The 18,563-nt window shown below is 33.5% G+C and overlaps 1 protein-coding gene across 2 annotated transcripts in view; it reads right to left on the bottom strand.

Moving 5' to 3' along the window:
- Nucleotides 1–18,563, bottom strand: part of LOC114330487 (unconventional myosin-XV) — a 368,864-nt gene that overhangs the window by 154,182 nt on the left and 196,119 nt on the right. For both annotated transcript variants that reach the window (XM_028279830.2, XM_028279831.2), the window contains exons 17-18: nt 10,548–11,005; nt 2,896–3,129 (exon numbers count right to left, since the gene is read on the bottom strand). In XM_028279830.2, the coding sequence (XP_028135631.1) occupies nt 2,896–3,129; nt 10,548–11,005 (692 nt within the window). The remainder of the gene's footprint in view (nt 1–2,895; nt 3,130–10,547; nt 11,006–18,563) is intronic.

The following is an 18,563-nucleotide window of genomic DNA, read 5'->3' as shown; positions in this document are numbered from 1 at the left end:
TTTTAATTCTAAAAACTTTTACAACAAACAAAAGTAAAGCTTTTTTAAACACTTTCAAAAAGTTTTAATGAGTTTTCCCGAAAATTGCTTCATTTTTTGGTTATTTCACTTTGAAGTATTAGATTTGCAATTTGAAGAATCAGAATGTACTTTTCTTGAGCGACAACTTAGCCCTAATGGGTCTACACACTTCATAAATAAAGCATTTTTTTCATTTTTTATAATCTACATGTCTGTTAAGAATATTTTTTTCGATGAAAGTTATTTGCGAAAAACCGTATGAAATAGTTATTTATGAAACAGTTCGTGACGTATGCTTTTTGCGAACGCACGCGATTTTTAGAGCACGAGCGACAGCGGAGCGAGTGCTATACATCGCGTAAGTTCGCAAAAAGTACTTCACGCACAGTTTTATACAATATTTTATCTACGATAAACAAATAAAAAACTGTAACTCTTCGTCACTGGAATTCATTTCTATACGCTGTGAGCTCGTACGTAGAGGGGATATTTACAAATTCGCGAGCGCCAGTAGTGACAAGTCTGTAAACCTTTACCGGAAATTTGACATAAATGTCAAAGTGATTAATTTAAAATTAAAATTAAAAACATTAATTATAAAAAATATTAGTTGGTCAAAGCTGTGGTATATATTTTTACCTTAAATATACTTACGTTTTAAATACTGAATTTAAGTTTATTTAATGTTCCGTAATATGTAATTATAAATTAATCTATTAATCTTAGCGCCATCTACACGATAATTGTGAAAGAATCCGAAGTAAGAAATTCATATTTTATCAATAGAACGTCAAGATGATTAGCAAAATCTTAAAAAAATCGATTAAAATTTAATTAACTTTTTGCGTTGTAAATATTATGCGATAACAATTAAATAATAAATTTAAAAATTACCGGTGAAAGTTGAATTAGTAATCCGCTAGGAGCGCCACCAGCGAAGCTCAGAGCGTATTCTACAATTTTTAGAACTTTGACATTTAAAAATCCTAACTACTTTCAAACCACAAAACTGTCAAAAGTTTTGTTGTAAGTCATTGCTCATATTGTCATCACCATGACAACGCTAAAGTTAAGGATATTTGATTATATGAAAGTGTGCCAAAAAACCCATTGAAAGTGTGCGAAAAAGTAAATCCCATTTAAAATACATTGTTACTACACGCACACTTTAAACCCTTCACGCACTGCTATCTATAATGACAGTTTTCACAAACTAAAAACTTATACATAATATGACATAGAGTAGATAAACGTGTTTTTTTGTGAAAAATGAACATTTTCACTCGCAAATAACTCGAAAAGTATTGACTTATGAAAGAACAAAAGTTGCTTAGAATTAGTCAATTTATCCATTTCCGGATTATTTTTGCTTATTTTGAACATATATTTTTTCATCCCTGTGAAGGGGTGGTTTTCACTCCCTAAGTAAAAGCAACCCTGAGTTCACATCCAGAAGTGAAGTAGAGGGTAATAGAAATCTAAATCTAAATTTTCAAGCAAATGCGTCGTGACGAGGAAAATTGCCCTCCAAAATAATCATTTACTAGCCTATAACATCTTCGTTAAATTTTATTTTCTGGTGCTTTAGTAGAAATTGCTTATTAAATTATCACAGAACTGATTTGCTGTCAGGCTGTAAGCATAAGCTTGAAAGGAGATGTAACAGAATCAGTATAATATGTACTTATAAGTCGATAATCAATCAACAAAAAATGAATATTATGTCATTGTGTCCCACAAGTTCGTGATACAGTGATACTAAAGAAATAGTAGTACAAAAGTCCTAATTAGATTATGTGCAGCTTATATTTTCTTCTAGAGAGTTTAACTCCTGATAAATATAAATAAAATAAACAAAACAGGTAAAGCGTATGTTCTGGTTTGAATATAAATCATATAAACAGGCTTTACTATCGATTATCTACAAAGTAACGCTAAATACACACACACCGATTTTGGACGGTCAACATCCGATAGTGAACCACATGTGAGAACTGGACATTTCACACACGCCGACCGCTTATCGGTGCCGGGTGCCGGCGTGTGTGAAATGGCGCGTCCGCATTGGTAAAAATTTGCGTCGAACAAGCTGTTCGTCGCAAATATTTGCGTGCTCGAAGTAAATTGTGCTAGTGTGGACGTGTTCGTCGCATAAATCGGACGCAAGAATTTTCGACGCACACAACGCACACGCTCCATCGGTTATCGTTTTCGAGCGAAGATCAAATGATTTGAGCACCGCGTCCTCACTGGTAAAAATTGGCGACGCAAATTCTTGCGACCAACCATTAGTTCAATACGCACGAAAAATTTATCAATGCGGACGCGCCAAAATGTCCCGTTAACGCTAAATACGTACATACCGATTTTGGCCGGTCGATTTTATATCGGCTGTCCAAATTCAGATAGTGAACCACATGCGAGAACGGGAGATTTCAGACACGCCGACACCGATAAGCGGTCAGCGTGTGTGAAATGCCCCTTTCTCGCAAGTGGTTCACTATCTGAATTTGATATAAAATATATATAATAGGTATAATTCGATTTAAAATCGACCGTCCAAAATCGGTGTGTCTGTATTTAGAGTAAGATGGATTTCAATGTAGTTTTGGACATTCGATCTGTAATAATCTCTACAAACTTTGTGACCGCATATTATTATGAAAAAATGAAAATCTGCATTTGTGTTTTAGAAAAATGCATTTTAATAGTGCGTTTTTAAGTGTTCAAAGTTAAAACATTTATAACTCTAGAAATAAATTGCATAAGATGTAAAGGATTGTAATGACTTCTTTTTCAAATTTTTCTTATACTCGACTCATATAAAAAATAGCATATATTTATATAAAACCTACTTAATAAACATTTTCCTACCTTTCGATGCTCTCCGCAGAACTTAGTAACCATCTCAGAAAGCTGCTGGGCTCTTGGAGTATACAAGTTCAGCTTACCCTGTGGCACATCTAGAATTATGTTCGTTGGGCGAGGAGCCGTACATGTGGAGATCTCCGATAGCGGATAAGATTTTAACACTTGAAGGGAGTTTTGTTCTCGTTTGGCCAAATGGATGCCCCAATGGGATACTGCTACGAACTGAATATCCGATAGCTGTAACAAAAAAGAATGCTTAGAATCCCTTGGACTAACCGAGTCACAAATTAGGAGATCCTGAGAAGAATGAAGAAGAACCGAGAGGTACTTCTATTCTTCTTTAAGTGCCATCTCCGCGGCGGATGTCGGCAATCATCATAGCTATTCGTATTTTAGAGACGGCTGTTCTGAAAAGTTCATTTGATGTACATCCGTACCACTCTCTTAGGTTGCGCAGCCACGATATTCTGCGTCTCTCTATGCTTCTCTTTCCTTGAATATTTCCCTGCATAATCAATTGAAGCAAGCTGTATCTCTCTCCACGTGTAGTATGTCCGAGGTATTCCAATTTTCTTGTTTTGATATTATTTAGGATTTCCATTTCTTTATTCATCTTTCTCAGAACCTCTTTGTTTGTGACGTGTTCTGTCCACGATATTTTCAGAATTCTTCTGTACACCCACAGCTCAAATGATTCTAGTTTTTTCATTGATGCAGCATTCAAGGTCCAAGCTTCCATTCCATAAAACAAAGTCGAGAAAACGTAGCACCTAGCCAACCTAACTCTTAGCTCCAACTTCAAATCTCTTGTGCAGAGCACTTTTCTCATTTTGTTAAAATTTGCTCTTGCCTTTTCTATTCTGATTTTGATTTCCTGTAAGTAATCTCCTGTGGAGTTGATCATTGTTCCAAGGTAGGCATATTGGTCCACTCGTTCGGTATTGGATCCGGCGACAACACGCATCCCTGTCTCACTCCACGTCTGATTTCAATTTCCTTTGAGAGCTGGTCGTTAACACGTACTTTTGCTCGTTGCTTATAGTATAAATTCGATATAATCCTGAGGTCATTGTAGTCCAGCTTCTTTGATTCCAGGACATGCATTAATTGTTTATGTCGGACTTTGTCGAATGCTTTATTATAGTCAATATAACACGAATATATATCTTGATTGACGTCCAGGCACCTTTGTATAAGTATGTTAAGTGAAAAAGAGCTTCACGAGTTCCCAGGCCTTGGCGAAACCCAAATTGCGTATCATTAATGTCTATGTCCAGTTTATAATATATTTCTTTTTCTATTTATGAGAGGTACTGACCATCATCAAATTTGGAAAGTTACAATACTTCGGACACATTATGCAAAATGAATCCAGATGTGCCTTCCTACAAGCCATCTTGCAAGGAAAAATATTTGGAAAGCGAAGTCCAGGAGGAAGAAAAATATCCTGGTTAAAAAGCCTCAGAACCTGGTTCAACACAACGTCCGTACACCTTTTCTGCGCTGCTGCAGATAAGATAATGATTGCCATGATAATCGCCAACATTCGTAATTGTTATCAAAGTATATTAAGAAATACGAATTTAAAAAGGGGGAAATAGAAGAGCTAAAAATGGAAATAAACGAGGAAAAAAGTAAGATAATAATAATCAACGGCAAAGGAGATAATGAAATAAAGATAAAATGCAAAAACTCAGAACTGGAAATAGTTACAACTTACGAATACCTGGGAAGTATCATTACTAACGACGGAAAAATAGACTGGGAAATAACAAATAGAGCAAAGAAATCAAACAAGTTATACTATGCCTTAGCCCCAATACTGGGGAAAAGAGAACTTGCAAGAGAGACCAAAATAAACACATGTAACACAATAGTGATACCGACTGTGCTCTATGCAAGTGAAAACTGGACAATTCTGGAAAAAAATAAGAGCAGAATAAATGCAATGGAGATGAGACATTTAAGAAGAAGGATAGTTGGAAAGACAAAATGGGATATATTAAGCAACGAGACTATTAGGAGAATGGCCAACCAAGAACCAATAATGAATAAACTAAAAAAGAGACAAATGAATTGGTATGGGCATTTGATGAGGATGCAACCCAACAGAATTACGAGAAGAGTCCAATAAGCAAGGAACATTGTTAAAAGAAAAAGAGGCAGACCAAGAAAAAAATGGTTACAGCAAATAGTAGAGGCGGGAAAAGTTAAAGGAAAATCACTCGAGGAATTAAAAATAATGGCAGAAAACAGAAAAGAATGGAAGAGATGGGTGAATGTAAATTAAAATAGCGGTCCCAAATCCGACACCCTGATAGGGTACAAGGAAGGGGAGAAAGAAAGAAAGAAAGAAAGAAAGAAAGAAAGAAAGAAAGAAAGAAAGAAAGAAAGAATTTAAAAAATAGTAGAAAATTTGAACTTTTGAAAAGATTTTTTGTTGTTATTTGGTTAATAATATTGTTAAGTTTCTTAACTAAATGAATAATATAATATAAACCTTTAATATATCCATAATATACGAGTATATTTCACAAAATTAACAAAACCGAAGTAAAGAAATAAATAATGCAATTGCATGCCTAAATTTAATCAGAAAAGTAGCGAAGACAATGAAGATTCAAATTAAGAAAACAAAAGAACCCAGGCACTTCTCTTATGAAAAAGTGGTTTTAGTTGAAAACAAGGCGAAAACGGCGAGTTCGTCGGAAAAAATACTCCCATGAGATTTTTTTGCATAATCACATTCGTGAGGCACCCCAGAATAAGGTTCAAGAAGTCGCCCACGCGAAAAGTTGTCCAATTTTTTTTTAACAATTTTTTTTGTCAAATTACAAAAATCAATATTTTCGGCCCGGAGAAATTTTTTTCAGATCTTGTGCACCATTCCGGACAGAAAAGGTCTCTTATAATTTTTCTCTAAGTTCATCATGTTCGAGTTATAAGCAATTTAAAATTTGAAAAACGCGAAAATGGCCATTTTTAAGACTTAATAACTCGGTTAAAAATGATTATTATGAAAGTCAGAAAGTGACTAAATCAAATTTAAAGCCCTTCCTTCATGATCCTGAAGAAATTTGTGTCATTAATTTATTACTAAGCTGTTATTTTTAATTATTAATAATGAGTGGTAAGATCGTATTGACGCGGCTGTAAATGTGAGTGCGAGTGAGATGTGCTATTGGACTGCCTGAATGGCATCTCTTTCGCACTCATCATGGACGGTCGCCTAATACGTGCATGGCGCTCATTATTTTTACTTAAAAATAACAGCTTAGTAATCAAATAATGACAAAAATTTCTTCAGGATCTTGTAGGGGGGCTTTAAACTTTGATTTAGTTGCTTTCTGACTTTCATGGTAATAACTTTTAACCGAGTTATTAAGCCTTAAAAATCGCCATTTTTCGTTTTTTTTTTTAATTTTAAAATGCTTTTACCTCGAAAACGAATAACTTTATAGAAAAATTATAAGAGACCTTTTTTATCCAGAATGGCCCTAAAAACATAAAAAAAATTTGTTCCGGACAAAAATATTAATTTTCGCAATTTTGTTAAAAAAAAATAGTTAAAAAAAATTTGGACCACTTGTCGCGTGGGCGACTTCCGGAATCTCATTCTGGAGTGTCTCACGAATGTGATTATGCAAAAAAATCTCATGGGAATATTTTCTCCAAAGAACCCGCCGTTTTCGCCTTGTCTATTAACCTTTAATTACCCGCGCATCAAGTTATAACATAACTACACGCGTGGCGTACTTTACACGCCACAAGAAAATACCTGTAAAAATAGCGGATTTGTTTTTTTTTGAAAAAATACACTCAGTTGTTTGTTATAAACCTTATTCGGCATCAGTGAATACTTGGAGTTCCTTCTCAGTAAGCCAATTGGGATTTATAACTGGAATCATGGAATAACTGGATTCCATGATAAATAAAATTACTAATGAAAAAATTTTTTAAATGTGATTTTTTTACAGGAGAAAAAGTATTGTTTATAAAGACAAATATATTTTGTGCCAAAATGACTAAAAAACAATTGAAATATGTACTTATATTACTACTTATATTAATATAATCGTGGCGTATATTATCCACCACCGGAAACAATACATAATAAACTGTAAATTACAATCTTCCCAGAAGGCCGATTATCACAAAACTAAAACCAAATTGTAAAGCACATTCCAGTGATAGGTTAGAGAGATAAACAAGGTCAAAAATTAAATTTTTAAATATATTTGCAGTAGAATTCTTATATCTGGCGTACAAAATACGCCAGCGCGTGTAGTTAAAGGTTAATTGGCTCACACATCACTTATGACCTGAATCTGTAAAGCTCATTATTAGCACCAGTTTTCAGTAAATTTAGGGCTGGGGCTAATTTGTGATCACCCAATCGGTGCAAATTTCCTCCCACAACGACTAATAGACGAATTTCATTCTTTGTTTCCTACAGAAAGAGTTACTTATTAAATATTTTTGAACAAACACAGATACAGTGGATATCCAAATCGTTGGACCAGAACATGATCAGAACATGATTTCCGCCATTTATCAAGACCTCATTTATATAAATTTTAAAGAGTGTTGGCGATAAGCTGCACCCCTGTCGTAGTCCCTTATTCACCATGAAACTATCGGATTATCGGATAATCTGTTGTTGATTTTTATGTTTGTTTGAAAGTTGTTATAGAATTTTTGCACTGTTTTTATTAAAGTTATATTAATAGGGATTTTTTCCAGGACTTGCCATAATTTACACAGTGGTACGGTATCATATGCCTTAGTTAGATCGACGAATAATAGATGTCTGTCTCTGTCTACGGCTACTTTTTTTTCGTTGAGTTGGTTGAGCCTCGTAAAACCTACCAAATTTAATTTGCGAATATATCCACAAATTTCAGAGCAATAAACAAATCGTTAGTTTCAAAAATTTCAACAATTTCATACAGTGATGAGCGCGCTAATAACCGGCAAAATAGCTCAAAAGATGGAAAATCTATTAAGTTGAGAATTAAAAAGAAATGCAACTAGTGGAGGTGGGATTTTATCGGCATTAACTTATAATTTACATTACCAGTATGGACAGTTTCCACCTTTATACCTTTAAATGTCAGTTAGTCAACTTCGGTCATAATTCTACGTATGACGTTCTTTCAAACCTGCTGATGCGGGAGCACGCCAAATAGAATTATATTTCAGTGATGTCACGATGCCTAGCCACCGTCGATTCTCCCATTATGAAATTCTATTTTGTGACGTCAGCAAAATAGAATTTCATAATGGGAGAATCGACGGTCGCTAGGCCACGTGACGTCACTAAAATATAATTCTATTTGGCGTGCTCTCGCACCTAAGTTTTAATCACAGTTTTAATAAGTTATGTATGTCTTCTTCTTCGTTTGTTTATTGGCCTCTGCATGGGTATTTGGCTAGTCCATCGTCTTGGAATAAAGGAATAATCCCTTATTCACCTACAATTTAGAGTTGATATCGGACAATTACAACAAAGGTAAAATTTTTTCTCGTACAGGGATAACTGCCGACCATTACACAATCTGCTTCTACTTCTTCTTCTCGTTCTTTAGTTAATTAGCAATTTTGAATTGCCATGCGACAAATACAACAAAGGCAAAAACCTCTCTAACACAGGGACAACTGCCGATCATTACAAGATTTCCCTGGTGTAAGCTGGGCGAATTATCCCGAGAGATATAACCCAATAAAGGAAGAAGAAGGAGAAGATCATTACAAGATTGCGTAATGTGGCCTCGGTTAGTTGAACTGAAGAATCCAGATGATTACAGACTGTTATTATTACAAAATATTGTATTGTTATTTTACCCAGATTTGAATTATCTAGCCGTATGTAATTTTTGACATATTGTTCAAATTATTTATTATTTTATCCATTCATTATCAATATTTTGTTTTCGTCATAACTACGTATGACGTTAACATGACATTAACATTTTTTTGATTTCGCATAAAGTAAAAATCAATTGAAGACAATAAAGCAAAACAAAAACAGTTTAATTAGTAGTAACTTTTTATTCTAAAATTAACTTAATTTCTACCATGATTTTAGACGTCTCGCATTCACTTATGTCACTATAGAATTGTCAATTGTTGTTTCAAATCCCACATTTGTGACTTTTTTGCAATAATTAAATATTAAAATTTGAAATCATTGAATTATTAACTCTAAATTGTAGATGATTAAGGGATTTTTCCTTTATTCTGATAGGATGAGCTGGCCAAAATACCCATGCAGGTAGAGGCCAATAAACCAAAGAAGTAGAAGACATACATAACCTGATAAAACTGAGTTTGAAGCAGTGATGTGGGATCTCCCACATCACTGGTTTGAAGGAACGTCATACGTAGAATTAGAATTATGACCGAAGTTAACTAGCTGACGTTTAAAGGTATAAAGGTGGAAACTATCTATAAAGGTAATGTAAATTATAAGTTATTACCGATAAAATCCCACCTCCAGTAGTTTAATTTCTTTTTATCTCACAACTTAATACATTTTCCATCTTTTGAGCTATTTTTCCGGTTATTAGCGCGCTCATCACTGTATATAGTGAACTGTCCGTATTTTTTCATACCCCTCTCGATGTCATTTTTAGGTCTGGATCCCGCATAAGAAAAAAAAGTTGATTAATAGCAAGATGAAAATTTGTTAATAGCTTAACGGTGTCTAGTCGGACAAACTTTGATATATGGGAACACTGGAACAGGGGAAGTTTTAATGGTGGAACAGGTTAAAAATTTGGAACGTCAGACTACGAAAACGTCAGATGTATTTTGTCGGACAGAACTTCCAATTGACTTGTTGTCCTTTCATTAAACTCTCATGCAAAAATCAGACTGGTGTTTATCACCAAATGGGCATTTTAATGAGTGGAACACGAAGAACATGTCAAATGACAGGAATCATGTTGGTTAGTAATATCAGTCTGATTTTTTGCATGAGAGTTTAATGAAAGGGTAACAAATCAATTGGAAGTTCTGTCGGACAAAATACATCTGACGTTTTCGTAGTCTGACGTTCCAAATTTTTAACCTGTTCCACAATTAAAACTTCCCCTGTTCCAGTGTTCCAATATATCAAAGTTTGTCCGACTAGACACCGTTATGCTATTAACAAATTTTCAGCTTGCTATTAATCAACTTTTTTTAGGTACGCGGGATCTGCACCTATTTAGGAATCATCCTCTGAAGTTTGTTGTACTTATTTACTAATACTCTGTATATTCTTTAAGTGGACTAAAAACCGACACTTTAAAGCTCTATAGAACCAATTTATTTATGAGTCTTGGAACAATAAGAACTTTTAATCATCATGACCAAAGCTACCTCTCTGCAAATTGTTTCAGTAAAAACTAAAAGCAATTTTAACTATGTCTAGGAAAAGTGACGCGGCTCTTAGCCAGAAAACCAATGAGATACAGACTCGTGGTCAACAACAAAACTGTAGAACAAAATATCATAGTTGAAATATCTAGGAATGAAAAAAATGATTTTTTAATGATAGTACTAATCAATAGTCATTAAATTTTTCATTGAATTTTTGCGTAATTAAAGTAATATTATTATATTACTTTTTACCAACTTTTATACTAAAACAGTAAAAGCAATTCTCTTACCTGAGCAGCACCCGAAACTGGAAATAATCTAGCAAAGTACAATGGCCACGTCCTAGCCAACTCTATGACAGTCCTCTTGACATTGGCACGATGATTCGTATTAAAGTTTTCAGCAGTTACTCCGTATCCTGATAACATATTAACACCTGCTCTTTTTTCAGTCTGTGACAACCTTATACACGGAGTTATCCCATACACATCCATTGCGACTTGGCAAAATATCAGGTTCATTGTTGTTAAGTGTCCAAGAGGTTCCGAAGGAGCAAATACTTCTTTGCGTACTCTCAGAACCCATGGTACTCTGTTGTAAGTAACACAAGCTGTAGTTCCTGGTGGCAACAGACTCGGGGCTGCAATTTTAGGAGATTTTTCTTTCTCTGGTGGGGTAGGTTGAGGTGTAACTGGTGATTTTGATGGTGGTGTCTGTATAGGACGCATGAATTCTGGCCAATCATGAACTGAAATAAAAGAGAAAAAGATTTAAGAACTTATAATACCTCATTTGAAAAATCATTTAATACTGCATTCAGTAATTCCAACTATGCCATTACTATTTCTATTGCCATCAATATTTCTATGAATAAAAACGTGAATAAAAGCGGCGGCGAAGTAGGCTATTGATTATGTATTTTAGAAAGGAACTACAACGTTAACGGGGTTTTATTGTTTCATATAGTCAATGGACCTTTAAATATGAATAAACCGCGGAGTGCTACCATTTAAAGGGGTCCGTTTTTGAGAAATGGGTGAATTAGTCTCTAGGCACAGGGCGAATTAGGGTGAGTTCTATGCACGTTTGGTACAAAGATGTCTACAGGAAAATTTTTCCAGGTTTTTACTATCGAAATATTACCTTTTAAAGTCAAAAATATGTTTTTTTTAAATATACTCAAAAGAAAAGCAAGAAAAAAACACGAAAGAAATCAATTTTGTTTCTTGCCCCATAACTTTTTTCCACGGAAATATAGGTATAGGCATTGCTTCAGAGAAAAACAACTTCCATCCTTCTTCTTTAAAATGATGTTTGGTAGAAGTTTCTGTAATTTATAGTTTCCAAAATATGATTTTTCAAATTTCGCCACTCACAGCGATTTTGGGCCATTTTCATTGTTAGTTCGCAAACATTGTTCTGTAGTTGGAACTAAGTTGGAACCATGTAAAAAACTTTTTTAATATTAACTTTGAGAAAAAAATTATTGTTTATAAAATGCATTGCATTGTCTAAAACCTAAGATGTAATCATCAGATATAAAATGTTATCAATAATGTACGAGGTATGCTAAAAAATATGAATTTCGCTTAGGAGTAAAGTACCTTTTTATTTCACAATATCGAAAAGTATTACTAAGAAAAGTTATTTGAAATTAAAAATTATGTTATAATATGCAACTATATTCTTCTATGTTGTTCTGAAGCTATTTTCTTGTGGCATTTTTACAATTTTAACTGTTTATAATGGGAAATAAGCCATAAGAAACGTTAATAAAAATCATTTTTTAATAATATTGTGGCTTATTTCCCATTATAAATAGTTAAAATTATATTCTTCTAATTGAAAAAAATAAAAAAATTTAAATTTTTTCTCAAATTACGGATAACCTTGGATATCCTACGAATATCTTGTTTAAAAATAGTCCTAGAGTTTTTTTGTAATACACCGTTTTAAAATAAAGAAAATAAGCTTTTTTCATTCCACAATGTATATATCTAAATGTACAAGAAAAAAAGTAATAATGTGAAATTAAAAAAATAATTAAAATAAAAAAAAAACACAAAAGTCATTAAAAGTATATAATCCTGAACAAGCATAATTTGCTTAAAAATAGTTGTATAACCTTATGCAATAGACCATTTTAAAGGTAACTGACTTTTTTCCTACTAAATGTACCTTTGCATATACCTAGAAATGCGTAGAAAAAAGTTACAGAACAATGTTTGCGAAATAATTGGGAAAATGGCTCAAAAACGCTGTGAGTGGCGAACTTTGAAAATTCCTATTTCGGAAACTATAAATCCTAGAGACTTCTACCAAGCGTCATTTTAAAGAGGAATGGTGGAAGCTTTTTTCTCTGAAGCAATGCCTATATGTACCTATATTTCCGTGAAAAAAATGTATGGGACAAAAAACAAAATTGCTCTTTTTCGTGTTTTTTTCTTGCTCTTCTGTTGAATATATTTTTGTAAAAAAAATACTTTTGACTTTAGAATATGATATTTCGATAGTAAATTTAACCTGGAACAATTTTCCTGTAGTCGTGTTTGTACCAAAAGTGAATAGAACTCACTCTAATTCACCCTATGCCTACGGACTAATTTACTCCTTTCTCAAAAATGCACCCATTTAAATGGTAGCACTCCGCGGTTTTTTCAAAGTTGGAGACCATTGACCATATGAGACAATAAAATCCCGTTAACGTTGTAGTTCCTTTTAGCTCTCTTATTTTGAACATAATCAATAGCCTAAAGCTCTTTTCAAACATATACATCGATTAATTACTCAAATCTGGCAACAGAAACAATCACCCACAGGCTGGAAATTGGGCATCCTATGCCCACTTAAAAAAAGTCCACTATTAAAACAGTAAAAGTTCATTCAGACTTACTGTTCATTACTTTCTTACATTAAACTATAAGCACTTTAATGGCGACTCTTTATACAACATTAGTTTACTTTAAACTAAAACATTAACATACAGGTCCTTGAAATTTGTTTATTTTTAGTTTTCAGATTAACTATTGTTACAGATAGTAATGTAAATGTTTTAATGAGTTACTTAATTTGGAAATATTTATTCATATTCATATTTAAAGGTTCAAGCTACTCTCTATATGTCTATAATTTACTTGATTTGCAGATGTTCCATTCCAAAGTAGAATAAACAACAATCAAATATTAATTGATAAAAAAAGGAGAGGAATTTAAAAAAAATAGAGAATCTGTATTAGAAAACTTATAAGGGGATTAATGTATTAACGATGTAAGGTTGTTCAATAAGTTTTGCGGTTCGATAAGGGAGGGCGTTGCTACTAGCTTAAATTCTTTTTATCGCCAACCGTCACTAAAGTCATTCATTATTGTACTCATTTGCCCTCAGTTACGGCAGTAAAGAAACACTTTATTGTACTGAAAGAAAAAGTTTACTTTACCTGCCGCGATTAATCGAAATTGAATGTAAGTAGTCGATGGCAGTAATCGATTATTTATTTGAGTTAACTTACAATTTATTTACTTTAATTATTAAAATATTGTACAAAATTTACGACATTGTTAATTAAATTGATGTCGAGAAGTGAAATGCTGTAGTATTTTGTAATTATATTCATATAAAATAAATCAACACTTCACCGCTTTAGAATTATTCAATATTGATAACTATCGATTAAAAATCGAAGGCGGCCATCATGCAGAACTCACCTGTCATCAGTCATGAAATTTTTATTACGTCTAAAATTTTAAAAAAAATTTTAAATTGTAAATTGTAAGTAAGTATTAAAACCAATATCAAATTTCTGGCGATAAAATTTTGATGGCACCACGTCAGTAAAGAGTCTTTATTAGGGATGGCGGTTTTTGATAAAACACCGGTTTTCGGTTATACCGGTTTTTTTTGCTTACGGTTTAACCTGGCGGTTATAACCGGCCATAAAAAACCGGTTTTTGGAAAAACCGGTTTTCGGTTTTTTTAATCAAATAGGTTACAAGAAATGGGATTTAAAAAAATAATATCAACATAAATATTTTACTTAAAAATAAATTGGATATTAATTACTCAAAAAAAATTTATCATGTATTACTTTTAACACGTTTGTATATTTGTAGAATAGGTACATTTTAACTCATTTAATACTTCCTGTATGGGTGTATCGTTTTGAAAACGTAGGGAAATTCTTGGAGATTCGTATTCGTAATCAGTAATTATTCGATATTCATAGTCAGAGCATTATTTTTGGTAATCAGAAAAAGTCATTCACCCACTTTCATGTCAAGAGTTAAGTGTGAAAAATAGATGATGTTTGCGTCTAATTCAACCAGATCACCTCTTATGTAAATATTATGATTACAAATACCTTTTCAAGAAAATATTATAATAAAACTTAATAAATGTTTCTGGCTGATGTGACATTGCACTATCAGTTTGCTTCTGTATTTATAAAATAAAATAAAATTTGAATTATGGTTTTAATAATAATAGTCTCTCGTTTTATACCGCACGCGGCTTTGGGAGTATAGCAGGGTAGTCTGCTATATCTAGGGCCAACGGTATACAAGGAAGGTAATAGGGCCAGTGCTACGCTTCAGCCGCCTATTATTATCCCTGGTTTTACCCAAGGTACTCATTTTATTCAGGCTGAGTCGACCCAGGTCGAATTATGGTTTTGTTTGGAATAATTACTTGAGAATAATAATTATGATTGGGATCCAAAATAATACCTAACCTAATCCTAATCACCGTAAAAAGCTAATAACCGGTTTTTACTTTAAAAAGAAAAAACCGGTTATAACCGGGACAAAAAAAACAACCGGTAAAACCGGTTATTGCGAAGTAAAAAAACGGTTTTAGGTTTAAACCGGTAGGTTTTTCCCATCCCTAGTCTTTATCGAACTCGTCTGTTACTCGCCTCGCTCGCTACGCTCGCTCTTCTCGTAATATCAGACTCGTTCGATAAAGAGTCACTTTACTGACTTGGTACATAAATAACTATTATGTTCGTAAACTCTTCATAAAAGATTTTGTAAAGTTTTATTTTAATTGGTCAATTCATTTCCTTGTTTACAAGAAATTTAGTATTTATAATTTAAATTTTACAATGAAAAAATAACGTATCCTGCAGTGATTTAATTTTTAAGGTTTAAAAGCAAAGAAAATTTATAACCAAATGTTGAAAGTGTGTAAAGACTTTTCGCCTTCAATTAGAATAGCCTAAAGATGGGTTGCTAAATTTAAACGTGGTCGTATAAGCCTTGGAGACGATCCACGTCAAGGAGGTCCAAACTCAGCAACAACACCAGAAAGTGTAGAAAAAATATAGGATATCGTACCTATGTGCAAGTACTTGGAAAGGGAAACGAGAGACGACCCTGCGCGAGTCGCGGAGAAATATTGCAACTATATTAAATAATTCATATTGTCAATTGAAATTGTCAAATTGACGTATATTTCATACCTTCTGTCAATGAAGCAGAAAAATTATATATTGCTTCACAATATTGATATGATATGCAATTATTATATAAAGGTAAATTTAATTAATTGTATTTTGCTTGCAGTACTGCATTTTAATAACTAATTTTATTTACTACATACAATTGTTCATGTTTTCATAACATAACCTGAATGTTATTTTTTCTTTGACAATTATCCAGTAACCAGGAGTAATATAATTGGCCAATATAATTAAAAGTGCGAATAATAGTACAGAGCGTAGAAATAGGGGTCGCTTTGCCGAACTTGCACGGTCCCAATAGGAAAAGTGTCGAGTAAATAAAAGAGATCTAGTAGAAGCTCTAGACGTCTAATTGAATAATGGATCCCGCGTATGAAAAAAAATTGATTAATAGCAAGCTGAAAATTTGTTAATAGCTTAAGGGTGTCTAGTTGGACAAACTTTGATATATGGGAACACTGGAACAGGGGCAATTTTAATTGTGGAACAGGTTAAAAATTTGGAACGGTCAGACCACGAAAACGACACATGTATTTTGTCCGACAGAACTTCCAATTGATTTGTTACCCTTTCATTAAACTCTCATGCAAAAATCAGGCTGCTATTTATCACCAAATGGGTATTAGAATGAGTGGAACACGTAGAAAATGTCAAATGACAGGAATTATAACAGGTGATCAATAGCAGTCTGATTTTTGCATGAGAGTTTAAGGAAAGGGTAACAAATAAATTGGAAGTTTTGTCGGACAAAATACATGTGACGTTTTCGTGGTCTGACCGTTCCAAATTTTTAACCTGTTCCACAATTAAAACTTCCCCTGTTTTAGTGTTCCCATATATCAAAGTTTGTCCGACTAGACACCCTTAAACTACTAACAAATTTTCAGCTTGCTATTAATCAACTTTTTTTTCATACGCGAGATTCAGACCTATAAGTTCGAATTATTGGAGCATCCACAAATATTTATTTAATTTATTTAATAATTAAAATTTATATACCTTTAACATTACATATATTATTTGCAGCTTAGTGGAAGACGCTACCTCTCCTCCTCAAGGACTTATGTAGAAAATTCCACACCTGTAATTTTGAACCAATCAAAATACGTTATTTTGACAGATCACCATGGCAACGGAGGTATTTTATCGGAAATTTTTTGCTCGTGGGGTACCCAACAGCGAATTATAGTGGAAATTTTTTGACGTTTACAATAACAGAACATTTTTGACAGACTGGTTTTTATTTGTTTACATAATTTAGTTTTGATTCATTTTCTATCACTTGTAGTTACTCAAAACTTATGTAAAATTGAAGAATATACTATTTTCTATCTTGAAATGGTATTCCCATGCAACTACAATGACTAGAAATTACGAATTTGAAAGCCTAAATAATTGCTGACAAAGCTATGGCGCGCTATTAATCTGTTCATGCAGCTTTGGATTTTCAAATGCAAATTTGGTGTGGAATTTTCTTACCGAATACCACGCGAAGTCAAATTAATATCCGGAAATTTTTTTTTTGATCATGAATATTTTTAGAAAATATTTTCTAAAATATTCATGATCTCAAAAAAATTTCCGGAAATAATTTGACCTCTAGTGGTATTACTAGTGAAAACATTTCTCTGCGTCAAGAACAGATTGCGAGAATTTCTACTCGGGACTTTTTTTCTTTAGATCGGGACGGTCAAACTAAAAGGAGGTCAGTGTAGCGTATTAACACTTACAGTCTGCCAGAGCCAGACTATGGGATTTTTTAAATTCACAATCTCTTATTAGGCCTGGCATTTATAGAGAATCTGACGCAGTGGCGTATCACAGAGGTCACCATGTCGGCGAATGCCCGGAAAGCATTTTTACATGTATGATATCGCAAGAGAACGGTAGTTCTCGCCACTGGCGCACAACCCCCTATACGCGACACTATATATACACGAAATTTTCGATTTTCTAAATCTGACTGAATTGAAAATTGGGCCAAATCCCATATTTCCCAAGAGAACGGCAGTCATCTTAATGTTCAGGAAAAGCCTCACCCATTCATTTGTCAACCATCCATTTTGGTCCAAGGGTGTCGATTTTAAGGCCCTTCCTATTTAGGACCTGTTTTTCGTTCTCGTCCCCAAAACTCCCAAAAACTTCAAAAATTTAAGTCCCACCTTTGCGGCTTCTAATAGTACTGATCATTACCTTTCCAACGCATGTCTAATTTTGAAAATCGGTTGTACCATTCAAAAGTTACCGAGCTCATGACTCAATTTTTATTTAAAAAAGGGAAAATGTTTGTGGATATGTAATGTATGTATGTATGTGACTGGAAAAGTCAAACCGATCTGAATTTTTTTTTCTGTGTTTGAAGAAGGGGTCAGGATCGATTCAGAACCGGTGTAGTTTGTGACTTTTGACCACTCATAAGCCAACTATAGGACTTGGTAGGTACAAAACGACATATTTTTTGGGGATATATATCTTCGGTTCAAGAAGAGACAGTAGAACCGACCAAATCAGTAGTGTTGAGTCAAGCTGTTAAATGTCTAAGCCGTCAGGATCAGACATACACACGACTCAGTATCACCAGAAAACTAAAAAACTAAACTTTGAAAAGTTTGGTTTTTCGACAATTACTCAAAATTTCAACCTACGAATTGCGCCAATAACTGAGCATTTGAAGAAGGGCTCTAGGCGCATCTAACGGTGTATACCACATATCCGAGAAAATTCGAATTTTTAAGTTATAGGGTTCATACGTATGATCAAATTTATTTCCTATGGGAAAAAACGGTTTTTCAAGCTCAATAATTCCTGTAATACTTTCAGTTATAATACTTGACCTTAGATGCATCAGCT

This window comes from Diabrotica virgifera, chromosome 5 (genome assembly GCF_917563875.1).
Source record: "Diabrotica virgifera virgifera chromosome 5, PGI_DIABVI_V3a".
Lineage (NCBI taxonomy): Eukaryota > Metazoa > Arthropoda > Insecta > Coleoptera > Chrysomelidae > Diabrotica > Diabrotica virgifera.
This window is presented reverse-complemented; position numbering and strand designations above follow the sequence as displayed.